General features: G+C 38.8%; 1 protein-coding gene across 1 annotated transcript; it reads left to right on the top strand.

Annotated features, from left to right (window-relative positions):
* Nucleotides 1-646: 646 nt before the first annotated feature.
* On the top strand, nucleotides 647-4517 carry LOC144251149 (lipocalin Cav p 2.0101-like). The gene is made up of 5 exons (XM_077794241.1): nucleotides 647-861; nucleotides 1939-2009; nucleotides 3203-3313; nucleotides 4249-4350; nucleotides 4498-4517. Exons 1-5 carry the CDS (start codon nucleotides 647-649, stop codon nucleotides 4515-4517), a joined length of 519 nt encoding a protein of 172 aa, XP_077650367.1.
* The last annotated feature ends 9609 nt before the right edge of the window (nucleotides 4518-14126 follow it).

Genomic DNA, 14126 nt, shown 5'->3' with positions numbered 1-14126 from the left:
ATCCAAGCCAACCAGGAAACACTGAGCAGACATAAGGTTCATGATGAAAAACAATGGATCCATTGCTGCTCATGCCAACCATCAATACTATATAAAGAGGCACCAAACTCGTTCTCTTCAATCGCTCATCTACCCTGATCTCCTGAAGGACAGGAAGACAGATTGCATCAAGATGAAGACCTTTCTGCTCGCTCTCGGATTTGCTCTGATTTCTGCTTCATCCCAGGTCGACCCAGCAGAGGTATCTGGATGGGCTGATCTTTGGGGTGATCTCTTCCTCGCTCCTTCTTTCTCTCTTTCTCCCCAAATATCTCAATTTTAAGTGACATGGGATTTTAGGAGCATCTGAGTCCACATATATCTCTAATCATGAGATGATCTTTCTTTACTTCTGAATTCTTATTCTTTCTGTGACTATCACATTCCTCCTGAAGTAAGTAAGTTAATAAAATGTTAAGGTGACACAGTGTCACCTACTAGTTCCCAAACACTTGGTGCTGATGCTTAGCTGTTTCAGAGCCTCTGAATTCAATGCTCCCTATGAGAATCTGACCTTATCTGATGGGATTCTTCCTCTGGAGAGCAGAGCTTGCTTGGCTACCTCCTGACTGGGTTTGTTGTTTTCTACTGAGCTAAACCAGCTGTCATGGTTCTAATAAGTGTGGATGAGAGACAAGAAGGAGGAGCCAGTAGCCATTCCCAGGGGACTTTTCCTTTGCAGATCACTGGGGACTGGCGTACCATTTTCAAGGGAGCCGATAACGTAGAGAAGATTAGTGAAGATGCAGATATGAGACTCCATTTACGTCACCTTGAATGTATTGATGGATGTGAGAAGTTAGCCATCACCTTCTACTTGAAGTAAGTGAAAATTGTCCCCATGTTAAGGAACTAAAGAGTTCACTTCCTATATGGGCTGGGCTCCAATCCATGGTGAGATGTCTTGATGATGCTTATAGAATTGAGTCTTCTGACCTCTCTCGTGTATGTGTGTTCTTGCTTGTGAGGAAGCTGGACATCAACAGGAGCACCCTAGAGACTCACCACTAGTGGTGTTTTCTTGAAGGATATTGTGGTTTTGAGATCCTGTTGTACCACGTTTCTTACATAGAGACCCCGAGAAAGTGAGTAAAGACTCTTCCATTGGAATCCTGAGCTGAGTGCAAAGGTCCATGTGACCCCAGCATGTGTGTTGGACTCTTTCCATTTTCTGTCTATTGCAAATAGACTGCATCCATTAGCTTTAAGGATGAATTCAAAGAGCAGGATGTACACATTTATCCATGACAATCATGATTCTCCAGCTGACATTTGCTATGATGATATTGAAACAATCGATATATATTTGACATGGAAGTTAATATTTGTAGGATGATTAGTATTATGTGGATATTGGGATAGTGAGGCAAATATTTAAAATCTATATAAAATATACATGGAACATATAGGTGTATATAGAATGTCTCATGTTCATGGGTCAAATTGAAATCATTGCACACAAGAAAGACTCAATCGTTACACCAATGCCAAAGTGTGTATAAATAAACTGCTATGCCGGTCCTTGAAATAACTTCACAAATATGACAATTACATCCTGAAAGACTTGAATATGCTTTAACCAAGACCCAGGAGAAATTAAAAATGAGAAATCATTCATAGGAAGCAGAGTCTGTTACAATTCAGACCATGAGTTTCAACATCAATTGGTCATTGAAGTTTCCAAAGATGCATCTCTTAGAATGCTGATGACAAAAAAAAAAAAAAAAAAAAATTGAAAAGATCTTATGGAACCAAATACCTCCTGATAAATGATTATTGATGAAGGTGAAGGTGAGTTGAATTTTGAGATATCTGTATTGGGTCTTCTTCAAGCCCAATGCAAAATTTTTTGCAAGAATAGATGAGGAAAAAGAAACCTTCTCTTGGTTTGTTTTTAAGGTCCAACGGGAACTGTCAGAAGGTCTCAGGGGTCGCCACAAAAGGACCTCATGATGTTTATGAAGGCGAGTGTAAGTATTTGCTCTAATGTGGACTGCATGGCCCAAGCCCTGAGCAGTCTTCATATTTGTGGTCTTGGTGGGCACACACATCAGGGGGTCTGGACACTCGCCACCATTAGCAAACTTCTCCTTCCTCATCAACCTTGGAAAGGCTAGTGAACATGTGACCATTGGAGTCACCAGAGTGTTCGAATAAGGGGTGTTGGTATTAATGATGTGTCAGAAGGAAACCCTTTTATATACCTCATGAGGTTCTCTGCATGGAAAGCTGTTGAACATTTGTACAAAATTAGCCTTTTTCTCTGACAGATATGATCACTCTTTCTTTTCATTGAAAAAATGATCTGAATATTAAAAAGATGTGTAATAGACATATTATCAAGGATTTATGATCCGACAGTCTGAAATCCCAAAAAGTAAGAATGAGAAGAGTGAAAATAACAGAGAAATATTTCCACTAAATTCAATCAAATTTGAACTTCAGAAAAAGGCAACACAAAAAAATAATAGAGACTTCTATATGTTTGCTTTGATATAACAAATTTTCAAAAACAAATGCTATAATATTGAAAGACCAATTGCCTACATGTTTCAATTGATGGAGACAAAAATGTCCCATGTGGTATTCTAGTCTTGATCAGAGAACATCTATTTCTCTGAGAGAGAGAAAGAGAGAGAGAGAGAGAGAGAGAGAGAGAGAGAGAGAGAGAGAGAGAGAGGGTGAGTTAGAGAGATTTAGCTCTTTCTATGCTTAAAGTTGAAAAGTTGAATGTTATATATTGATTTGAGTTGGGTGGAATTACATGATAATATTGCTTAGACTGCATAATTGGTTCAGAAAATTGCTGAGGATTTGAAAATTGGTTCTGTGGGATGAGTTAGAAAATGTGAGCTCCCAACCTACCATGATTCTGCAGATCCTGCAACCAGGATCTTGGCTCTCAGGAAACCAGTTGCCATCCGTGAACGCCTAGGCAAATCCAAGGATGGGGACTCTACCCTGTTTAGACGGGGACATGGAATTGTTGGCCTCTCTCTGCAGCTTCTGTGCCTGATTCTAACTCAGGACGTGGAACATTAGTGAAACAGAGATTTTTGGGGAAAAAGGGTCCATGATAGTGTGTTACCAGCAACTCACACTAAATGACTTTTTAAGAAAGGTGATAATTTAGAGTTTTAAAGTGTTTCTTTTTCAATGACAGATGCAGGACAAAATTTCTTCCGAATCGAGTACTTCTCCAATGGTATCATAATATTTTATAATATACATGTGGATGGAAAAGGCAAGGTTACTCATATAACTAATGTTAGTGGTAAGTATAAGTGACATTTACCCTTTGAAGCACATCATAGTAATTTCTTTTTTCTTTCTTATTTTTTTTGAAGTTGAATTCAGATTATATGCCTACACTTGTGAATATGCAATGCTGAACCAATTGTTATAGAATATTATAAAGCACCAATGAATAATATGGAAAAATACTTATGTATATTAAAATTCAAATTAATTTCACTCATTTCAGTATTAATGACCATACTGATCTCGACCATCAACCCTTCATCTTATCATAATTGTTTGAATGCTTTCAAAACTTAACATTACTCAAGAACACCACTCATCACATATGATACTCCATTCCTTCCAGGGATTGAGACATTTGTGTCTTGCCTCAGAGCAAGAAAAAGCTGAATTTGAACATTTGAGGTCATAGATATACCTTTGAAATTGATGCAGCTTGAAACTTATTTTATCAAAGATTAAAAAAAAAACCTTCTTTTTTGTTGTTTTTTTTTTTCTTTTTGTTTGTTTTGCTTTTGCTTTGCATTAGCAGAGACGACCATGCTAAGGTGCTAGTTGAAAAGTTCAGATCAACACCACCCCTCTTCTGATATTGAATATTGGATGAATTGTCCAGAATACTGGGGCACTAACTGTAGAACGTAGACAGAGTTGAAATGAGAAACCGCAGTACAGAATATTTCCCAAAGCTTAGGCCCTGGAATTGATCTGGAAAATGCAAAAATACTAGGCAGACTTGAATTCACACAATAAAGGGTCTTGAAAGTCCTCAGTAGTCCTAATAATTATACATGATATGATTTCCATAAGTGGAATTTACCCACGTTCCCATGTCACCCATGAATGACCTGGAAGTACTCTTAGTTGGTGGGATCAACTGGTCTACCTGGGACCCAGAGGACGCTTTTTAACAGAAACCTCTTCCATGCTATCCCCTATAAAACTCAGCTAAGGAAAACAGGCTGACTGAAGAACAGAAGAAGAAGTTTGAAGAGCTGACAGTGGCATTGAAGATTCCAAAGGAGAACATAAGAAATATTATTGAAACTGGTAAAGTCACTTTCCCTGTTCCTGTAGTAATCTGAAATGAAGCAGAGGAGAGGGAGCTTCATTCATATCTTCTATTTGCAAAATGCAAATCATTACACATTGAGCAACCACAGTGATCTAGACTTTCCCTTCCCTTCTCTTTCACAGATGACTGTCCTGCTGCCTAAGGATCTTGCCTGATGAACAGATACTTGAGGTTTGTACAATCTGACATTTTGTCCTGTTGGGTATTTTTCCCCTTATGATACTTGGCATATGTGTGAATGAGTGAAATGGTCCCTCCTTCAGGGTTACAGATAATTAAATGTGTTTGAAACATGGATAAAACAGCATCCCTTTAGTTTTCAGAATGGGTTCTTTTACTGGGTGACAGTGGGAGAGATTTTTGTGAAGCCATGGAGAATGGAATAGTATTAACATTGGTGAATTCATTACTTTGCAATAGCAAAATCTTCAACATTACTGAAGGAGATTTCTCGAAAGCTTTCAGATTTTGGAGGGAATGGTAATAGAGAATTAACCCAGGAAAAATCTACCACTGAGGTACATCTCTACCACATCTCATTCTTTATTTTCACATGGCCTCAAAGACTTAGAAGCTGGCCTTGAACTTGAGATCTTCCTGCTCTTGACACAGTCTCTGAATCCTGGGATTAGAAGGATGCACCATTGGTCCTGGCACAAAAAAAAAAAAAAATCATGTGTTGCACACATGCACATGCACCTTAGGGTCCCTCAAAGCAAGAAGTGACCTTGAAAGAGTAGACTTTCCTATGAAAGTGACCCCTGTAAAACCCATACATGAATATGTAAGTTCCATGAGAAGAGTTATCTGTGAGCATTCCTGCACTCCACTACCCAGGATTGGATTTTTCCTTTGCACTCTCCAATATCATGCCAATAAGATCAGGTTGGCAATATTTTAATTTCTTTTGCTTTTGATTCCTACAGATACTAATGAGATCAGGAATGTTTGCAACATCATCTTCTCAAGGTCTCAGAGATCATCTCTAGGAAGATAAAATTATGCCCCCCTTTTATTGAAATGGTAATTTCTACTTTTCTGTAAAGGGCCAAACTCTGTCTAAGGGATTTCTTGTCAGTTCTCTTCTATATTTTTCCTGCTATTCCTGTGTTCCAAATTGATTAATAAATTTGACCTTATATGCACCACCATGCATCTTCAGATAAGTTTATGAGAATTTCAATGCACAGAAATATCTACTGAAATATCTACTCTGGTGCAATATTCAACAGTGGGTCTACATAAGACAGGAGACTATTTTAGTTAAGGATGATTGTGTAATGACTGTGGAACGTATCATGAGTACATAGGAAGAGATGGGCTGCAACATCACACAGATGTGAGTGTGTTATTGTTTAGATGTGAAAGGACCCGAAAAGCTCATGTGAGACAATGGAATGATGTTCAGAGGTGAAATTATTGGGTATGAGTGTTGTGATCTAATCAGTGGATTAATCCACTTGAATGGACATACTGGGTGGTGGCTGGGCATGTGGGGTGTGACTGGAGGATGGGGTCCCTGTGCTGTGCCGTGGGGTTTCTATCCTGTCTCTGGTGAGCAGAGCTCTCTCTGCTTCCTGGTACCCTGCCCTAAGTGGCTATCTTCCTGCAGGCCCTTCTGCCATTTTGTTCTGCCACCCACTGGGCCAGAGCCATGGAGTTGGCCCACAATGAGGCCAAATCAAAATTTGAACTGAACCTATGAAACTATAAGCCTAAATAAAAATTCTCCTTCTCTAAAATTGTACTTGTAATGTCTTTGTATCAAAACAGTGAAAACCCTTACTAAAAGTGTTCTTTTATGATGTAACAGAATTTTTTTTTTATCAGACGTTACTTAAGAGGCCAGGCTATTTATCAAGACTGTGCTTAAAAATGAAAAAAAAAGAAAATAATAAAATGAGAGAGGCTTACAACATGGAATAAAATGTTTCTTCTAATATGAATGAGAGTTAAGGGTCTGTTTGGCCTGAAAAATGTCGGTTTTCATAATTCTGACAATATTTAAATATTTTTGTGGTTCAGGTGCATGAATGTACTGCAGGGGTTGGGAGTGAGTTTCAGATATGTCCCCAAGAATCAGGATTAGAGATAGTTCCTTCTGGGTTATTGTGTTGATATATATTATGAAAGAAAGATGGAGAAGATGAGAGGGAGAGGGAGAGGGAGAGGGAGAGGGAGAGAGAGAGAGAGAGAGAAAGAGAGAGAGAGAGAGAGAGAGAGAGAGAGAGAGAGAGAGAGAGAGCGCTAGGCAGACTCCAATAACTGAAGACGGGTCCCTGGGGATTTGGAAACCTTGGTGGAAGAGTAGGGTGCTCTGATTCAGGAAACAGAGAGGAGAGCGAGAGCTCCAATCAACAAGGAATCTGATACTTGAAGGGCTCAAATAGTAAGATCAACTCAGTTATTCACTTGGACTGCTTATCAGGAGAATGGGGAAAATCCAAAGGAAATTTACACTCTTAGAAATTTGGTTGCTACAAGGCTCAGAAAATGCAGAGAAGTTCATTCTGCCCAGAGGTGAATATTATTGGTACTCAGACATCAGCTCTCAAGTCTCTGTGGAGATAAAAACAAAGGACCAGTGTATTTTAGCTGTTGACAGGATCCTCACAATTGCCCTTGGTGGAGATTCTATAGCAAGTGTCCTAATACTTTCAGAGTGATTGGCTGTGGTTGATCTAATGTTGTTGTTGACCCAGGGACAATTCAACTAGATCACTTGAAATAGCATTGGTCTAAAATAAACAAAACAAAACAAAAAAAATCATAAATTGGCAAGAGTCTAGCATTTGCATTTGCATTATCATTATCATTTTTTTGTGATATATTCTTAAATTTAAACTTTGACTTGTCCCAGGTGTATTTTGCCTTCCAGAAAATAGAGAAACATTTCACATCATGCCCTAATGTGATTCCCTTCTAAAACTTTCAAACTCTCTCTCTCTCTCTCTCTCTCTCTCTCTCTCTCTTTCCTTTTTTTTTTTTTGCATTAGCAGAGATGAGCATGCTAATATGCTGTGTGGAAAGCTCAGATCAACACCACTCCTCTTGTGCTATTGAATATTGGATAAACGATCCAGAATCCTGGGGCATAGACTCTAGAATGTAGATAGACTTGAAAGGAGAAGGCACAGTATAAAATAATTTCCAAAGCTTAGCCCCTGATAATACCAAAACATTAGGCAGGATTGAGTTCACACAATAAAGGATCTTGAATGTCCTCAGTTGTCCTAAGAATTACAGGATGATACGATTTCCATAAGTTGAATTTACCCACGTTCCCATATCATTCATAAATGACTGGAAGTAATATGAGTCAGAGCATGGAGATGGTGGGATCAACTGGTCTACCTCAGACCCAGAGGAAGCTTTCTAACAGAAACTTGTTCCACATTATCCCACATGCAAAACAGCTCGGGAAGACAATTGGAGTGAAGATGTGCAAAACAAGTTTGAAAAGCTGACAGTGGAAAATAACATTCCAAAGGAAAACATAAGACATGTTATTGAAACAGGTAAAGTCACTTTCCCTGTTCCTGTATTGTATTCTGAAATTAACCAAAGGACAGGGAGCTTGATTCATATCTTCCATTTGCAAAATTTAAATCCTTAGACATTGAGCAACCCCACTGATCTAGATTTTTCCTTTCCTTCTCTTTCCCAGATAACTGTCCTGATGTCTAAGGACCTTGCCTGATGAGCAGACACTTGAGGTTTATACTTCCTGACATTTGTTCTGTTAGGTATTTTTCCCCTTATGATACTTGGCATATGTATGAATGAATGAAATGTTCCCTCCTTCGGGTTACAGATGAGTATATGTGTTGAAAACATGGAACAAACAACACTCTATTAATTTTCAGAGTGGGGTTCTTAAGTTGGGAGAAAGTGGGAGAGCTTTCTGTGAAGCCATGGAGAATGGAATATCCTTAACATTGGTGAGTTCCAGTGTAAATAAACTACCCTGCTTGGAAAATCTTCTAGAACCCTAGAGGAGATTTCTCAAAGACTACTGTTTTGGATGTGGGGATCTATGGGTTAAACCCAGGGACTCTCTACCCCTGAGTTACATCTCCATCCCATCTTACTCTATTCTGACATCTCATCCAAGATTCAGAAACTCACCTTGAACTGGAGATCCCCATCCATTAGCCTGCTGAGTTATTGAGATTACAACCATGCACCATTTCTTCAGGCACAAAATTTATAATTTGTTGCACACATACACATGCCCTTTAGGATGTTTCAAAGCAAGGGTGACCTTGGAAATGTAGATTTTCTTATGAAAATGATCCCTGTGGAAACCATACATGAACAGACAAGGTCCAGAGAGAAGAGCTGTGTGTGAGCGGTCCTGCACTCCACTACCCAAAAGTGGATCTTTCCTTTTCATTCAAAGACTACCCAATGTCATGCAACTGAGATCAGCTTGGTGATACTTTATTTTTTTTAAAATATTCACAGATCCTAATGAGATCAGATATGTTTGCAACATCATTTTCTAAAGGACGTCAGAATCATCCACATGATGATAAAAGACTCTCTGTTTAAAATTATGATTTCATCATTTCTGAGAAGGAGCAAACTGTGTCTTGCTCTGGGTCATTGCCAAGTAGGAATGACGCATCGATAGTTCCTTGCCAGCGTACCCCATGTTAAATGGACTTGCCTTGGAAATTTGCTGTGACCTTGCATGTGTGTTTGAGAAAGGTGACCCTGCTCAAAGACCAGCTCGGATCCGGGTTTAGAGATCATCAGGTTTGAGGAAGTTTCCCTCTCCTTGAGTTTAAGGCGTTCCCGGTTTAAGACAAGTTTAGGGCATTCCTGGTCTGAGACAATACAGGTTTTAGGGAAGTTGGAGGTTGAAGATTATTGCTGCTGGGATTAGGGTGTTCCTGCTGCTTGTTCCCCTTGACTTCTCGTGAGATTCAAATGGGATTTGGAAAAAAGCCTCGTGGAGTAGGTGATTTGGGGCGGCGGCTTATTGGAGATTTGACCAGAACGTGTTTGTAGATGGTCGGTGTGAGTTCGGGAATAAAGAATTGCTTTTTGGATCTACAAAGCTGTGAGTGGCTCGTGATTCAGTGTCAAGCCAAGACATTGGCATTTGGTGGTCCGTAGGTGGAACGACTGAAACTTGGAGGTGAGTAAAATTGCTCGCCCCTGAGGGAAGGCGAGAGAATGGGTGACCATTTCAAAAAACAATATGTTCTTGTTTTGATTTATTTTGTTTTTATTTCAAGCTGCCTATCCCTAGAAATTTCTCAGGCAAACTGGGAAAAATGGTTGGCTCAAGGTTTGAAGTTTGTTAGCCCCGAGAAAGAGAAAATTGATACAGCGTATTTTTTTTTCAGTTTTTGTTTCATTCAGTTGCGGTTTTGTTTTGTGTTATCTTATTGGGTTGCGTTATCTTTATAGAAGATTAGAAATTAGTAAAAAAGAAACCAAAAAGGTGTTAAGTAAATTGTTAGAGATTCAGACCATGGAGAAAGACATTTTAGATCAAGCAAAAGAGAAGGTCTCTCAAGCTAGTCAGACAGAGGAAGAAAATTTAAAGGAAAAGGGGTTATTAGGAAAAAGGCCACAACAAGAGGCTATTACTAACTCTGTTTTATTATGAGAGGGCGTAATTCAACCAACAGCCCCACAGATGGAGACAGCTGAGTGGCCCTCAAACCCCGTAGTTGATAAGTGGGATCCTGAGACAGGACCTCAAAGATTAGCATGCCCTGTATTTGAACAGGTAGGAGGGCAGCAAATTCACTGTGCTTTAGAATTTAAAACAGTGAAGCAGTTAAAGGAGGCTGTAACAACCTATGGTCCTCAAGCTCCCTTCACGGTAAGCATGGTGGAGTCCATTATGAACTTGGACATGACGCCAGCAGATTGGGCTAGCATGTGTAAATCTGTACTAAATGGAGGACAATATTTGTTATGGAAGGTTGCCAATGAGGAATTTTGCACGGAGACATCTAGGCGAAATGCAGCAGCTGGTTACCCTCAAAGAAATCTAGATATGTTGTTAGGAAAAGGACCTTAAGAGGATCAACGGCAACAAATTGAATATGATCCTGCTATATATGCACAAATTGCTGCAGACGCAGTTAGGGCATGGAAGACTTTACAAGGACATGGAGATTTACAAGGTCAGCTATCTAATGTAATACAGAGACCTAGTGAATTTTATGCTGACTTTGTAGATAGGCTTATTCAAACTGCTGCCAAAATTTTGGGGGATACAGAACAAGCAATGCCATTAATAAAACAACTGGCTTATGACCAAGCAAATCGTTGCTGCAGAGAGGTTATTAGGCCATGGAGACATGAAGATTTAAACACATATATTAAATTATGTAGAGATATTAATGAACAAGGGCATGTCTTGGCAGCTGCAGTACAAGAGGCTTTAGATGCCAGGCCAGAAACATGCTATAATTGTGAACAAACAGGACATTTTAAAAGGAGTTGCCCCATAAGAGGAGGGTTTAACAAAACTAGAAATCAAAGGAATAGAATACCGGGTATTTGCCCACGATGCTGTAGAGGGAGACATTGGGCTAATGAATGCCGTTCTCAAACCACTACAGAAGGTACTCCCTTATCAAAAAATGGACAAGGATCAGGTATTTACCCACGATATCGTGGAGAAAGGCATCAGGCTTCATTGCCAAAAAACGGACTGGGGGGCCCAATGCTCCGGGGCCCAAAACCACAAATATATGGGGCAGTGGAGGAACCCAGCAACACCATCAGGGTGGTGCCCAGGACACACTGTCCATTAAATCCCTCATCAGACAAACCCGAGGGAGCACAGGGTTGGATATCTGTGCCTCTGCCACAGCAGTATTAACTCCAGAGATGGGTGTTCAAATCATTCCTACAGGAGTAAAAGGACCTCTTCCCCAAGGAACAGTAGGCTTATTATTCGGATGTAGTTCATCTACATTAAATGACTTATGATAAGTCCTGGGGTAATTGATCCCGATTATGTAGGTGAAATAAAAATTATAGCTAGTTCTCCAGGAGGTATATCAGTAATTTCACCTGGAGATAGAATAGCACAGTTGTTAATAATACCCAGCCTACATAATAAGTTCTCTAGTCATAATGTAGAAAGAGGTTCCAGGGGATTAGGCTCCACAGGTGTAGTTTGGGCTATATTGTCTTTAAATTTAGATTCTCGCCCAATGCTAAAACTAAATATTCAGGGTCATGAATTTAATGGTCTGCTAGACACAAATGCTGACCTTAGCATCATATGTCTTCAAGAATGGCCAAAACATTGGCCATTACAACAAGCCACTCAAACGCTTCAAGGCCTAGGAGTGGCGACTAATCCCCATAGAAGTGCTATGGTATTAGATTGGAAGGATCTTGAAGGATGTGAAGGAACTATACAGCCATATGTTTTGGATCACCTTCCTATTAATTTATGGGGACGAGATGTGCTAGATCAACTAGGTTTGATGTTAACAAATAACATCAATACTAATGCACCCACTACTAGGGCTAGACAAGGTATTAGGAAAGAAAAAAGATTAGGAAAACAAGAACAAGGTATAGCAGCACCAATTCAAATAGATCAAGGAATAGACAGACATGGGTTGGATTTTCAGAAAGGGCCACTGAGACAATCAAAATTACTTGGAAATCAGAAAGACCAGTGTGGGTTCCTCAGTGGCCCCTGACTAAAGAAAAGATACAAGTAGCCCAAGATCTGGTCAAACAACAATTAGCGGAAGGACATTTACAACCTTCCATATCTCCCCATAATACTCCTATTTTTGTCACCAAAAAGAAATCGGGTAAATGGAGATTATTGCAAGATTTAAGAGCCATTAATAATGAGATGGTTATTATGGGACCTGCTCAATCAGGGATTCCTCAATTGTCTGCTTTACAAAAAACGTGGCATGCTTTAGCTATAGACATTAAAGATTGTTTTTTTTTTCGATTCCAATTCATCCCAAGGATAGTCCATGTTTTGCATTTACTATCCCTGCATTAAATCATGAAGGTCCTGATGAGAGATATGAATGGAAAGTACTCCCTCAAGCAATGGCTAACAGTCCAACTATGTGTCAAATCTATGTTAATAAAGCAATCTAGCCACTTAGAAATCAAAATCCTGAACTAAAAATATTTCACTATATGGATGATGTATTATTGGCACATAAAGATAAAAACACATTGCTGGAATGTTATGCCACACTTACAAACTTGTTAAAAAATTGTAATCTAGAGACAGCAATAGATAAAGTACAATTAAATTTTCCAATTAGTTATTTAGGAGTTTTAGTCAGTATATAGTTAATGCTATAATATCCCTTGAAGATGTTGGTAGGATTTCCCCTTCCTCTACTGTTTTCTCTTTGTTTTCCACTATACCAAGTCTAATCTGGGACAGAAAAGATCCATTCTTTATAGGACATATTAGGGCACATACAGGATTGCCTGGAGCCCTTAGTTTGGGCAATGATTTAGCAGATAAAACTACACATGACATACATATTTTTTCTACTGTAGAAGAAGCTACAAATTTTCATAAAAGGTTTCATGTTAATGCTAATACTTTACAAAAGTGTTTTAAAATTACTAAGGAACAAGCCAGGCATATAATAAAACAATGTCAAAATTGTGTGACCTTTTTACCACAAGTTAATCTTGGAGTCAATCCTAGAGGACTGATACCTAACCATATTTGGCAGATGGACGTCACACACTTGCCAGAATTTGGAAAATTAAAATATTTACATGTTACAGTTGATACTTCTTCGGGATTTTTGATGGGCTCCCTCCATGCCGGAGAAAAAACTAAAGATATTATACCTCATTGCTTACAAAATTTTGCCACTGTGGGTGTTCCTAAACAGTTAAAAACAGATAATGGCCCTGGTTATACTTCTACCTCTTTTAAACAATTTTGCTCATCATTTGGCATTACTCATATAACAGGAATCCCATACAATCCACAGGGACAAGGCATAGTTGAAAGAGCTCATCAAACTATTAAAACATACCTATTAAAGCAAAAAGAGGGAAATGGAAAGGGGTATATATCCCCCAAAGATAAACTTAAAATAACCCTTTTTACTCTAAACTTTTTAAATTTGGATTCCTCAGGACTTAGTGCTGAGGAAAGACATATGTACCCGAAAAATGTACATAAGCCTAAGGTACTTTGGAAAGATATTCTAACAGGACAATGGAAAGGTCCGGATCCAGTTATTGTCTGGAGTGAGGGTTCCATTTGTGTGTTTCCACAGGGAGAACAGCAGCCGATTTGGATTCCAGAGAGATTAACTAAAGCAATTTCTACAGAAAAAGAAGATGATTTGACTCAAATGCATAACAGCTGATATCCAGAGCTCCAGCTGGCTATTCTTACATCTGCAACAGTGATTAACCACGGTGCTTTTTTCAATATCTATTTTATTATTGCATTTTTTCTCACATCATAAAGTTCTATTTCATTTTTGAGCTCATACAAACCTAGGTTAATGTTTTTCTAATGAGTTTTGTTTTTTGACTGTGTTTTATTTTTTGACTGTGGAGTTTTTAAACATTGCAATGGAGATTTCACCTAGGTATAGCTACAAGGCCTTTACTTACTATTGTCTTATGTGTTGTATGTTATGTGTGCACTGTTTTGTGTTGCATAAAAAAATCAGTATGTGTGTATGTCCATATTTTTATATGAGGAGCGCTCATGAGAAAATGGATCCGAATTTTGTTTTATTCATGTGAT

This window comes from Urocitellus parryii, chromosome Y (assembly GCF_045843805.1).
Source record: "Urocitellus parryii isolate mUroPar1 chromosome Y, mUroPar1.hap1, whole genome shotgun sequence".
Taxonomy (NCBI): Eukaryota; Metazoa; Chordata; class Mammalia; order Rodentia; family Sciuridae; genus Urocitellus; species Urocitellus parryii.
Note: the sequence above shows the minus strand (reverse complement) of the source record. Positions and strands in the feature narration are given on the sequence as shown.

What these genes read in the sequence shown, in the direction of transcription:
- LOC144251149 (XM_077794241.1), top strand. Translation starts at nt 647, where the DNA reads ATGGTTCTAATAAGTGTGGATGAGAGACAAGAAGGAGGAGCCAGTAGC. An exon ending in TCATATAACTAATGTTAGTG is followed by an intron (nt 3,314 to 4,248) that starts GTAAGTATAAGT and finishes TATAAAACTCAG; the next exon opens with CTAAGGAAAACAGGCTGACT. An exon ending in AAGAAATATTATTGAAACTG is followed by an intron (nt 4,351 to 4,497) that starts GTAAAGTCACTT and finishes TCTCTTTCACAG; the next exon opens with ATGACTGTCCTGCTGCCTAA.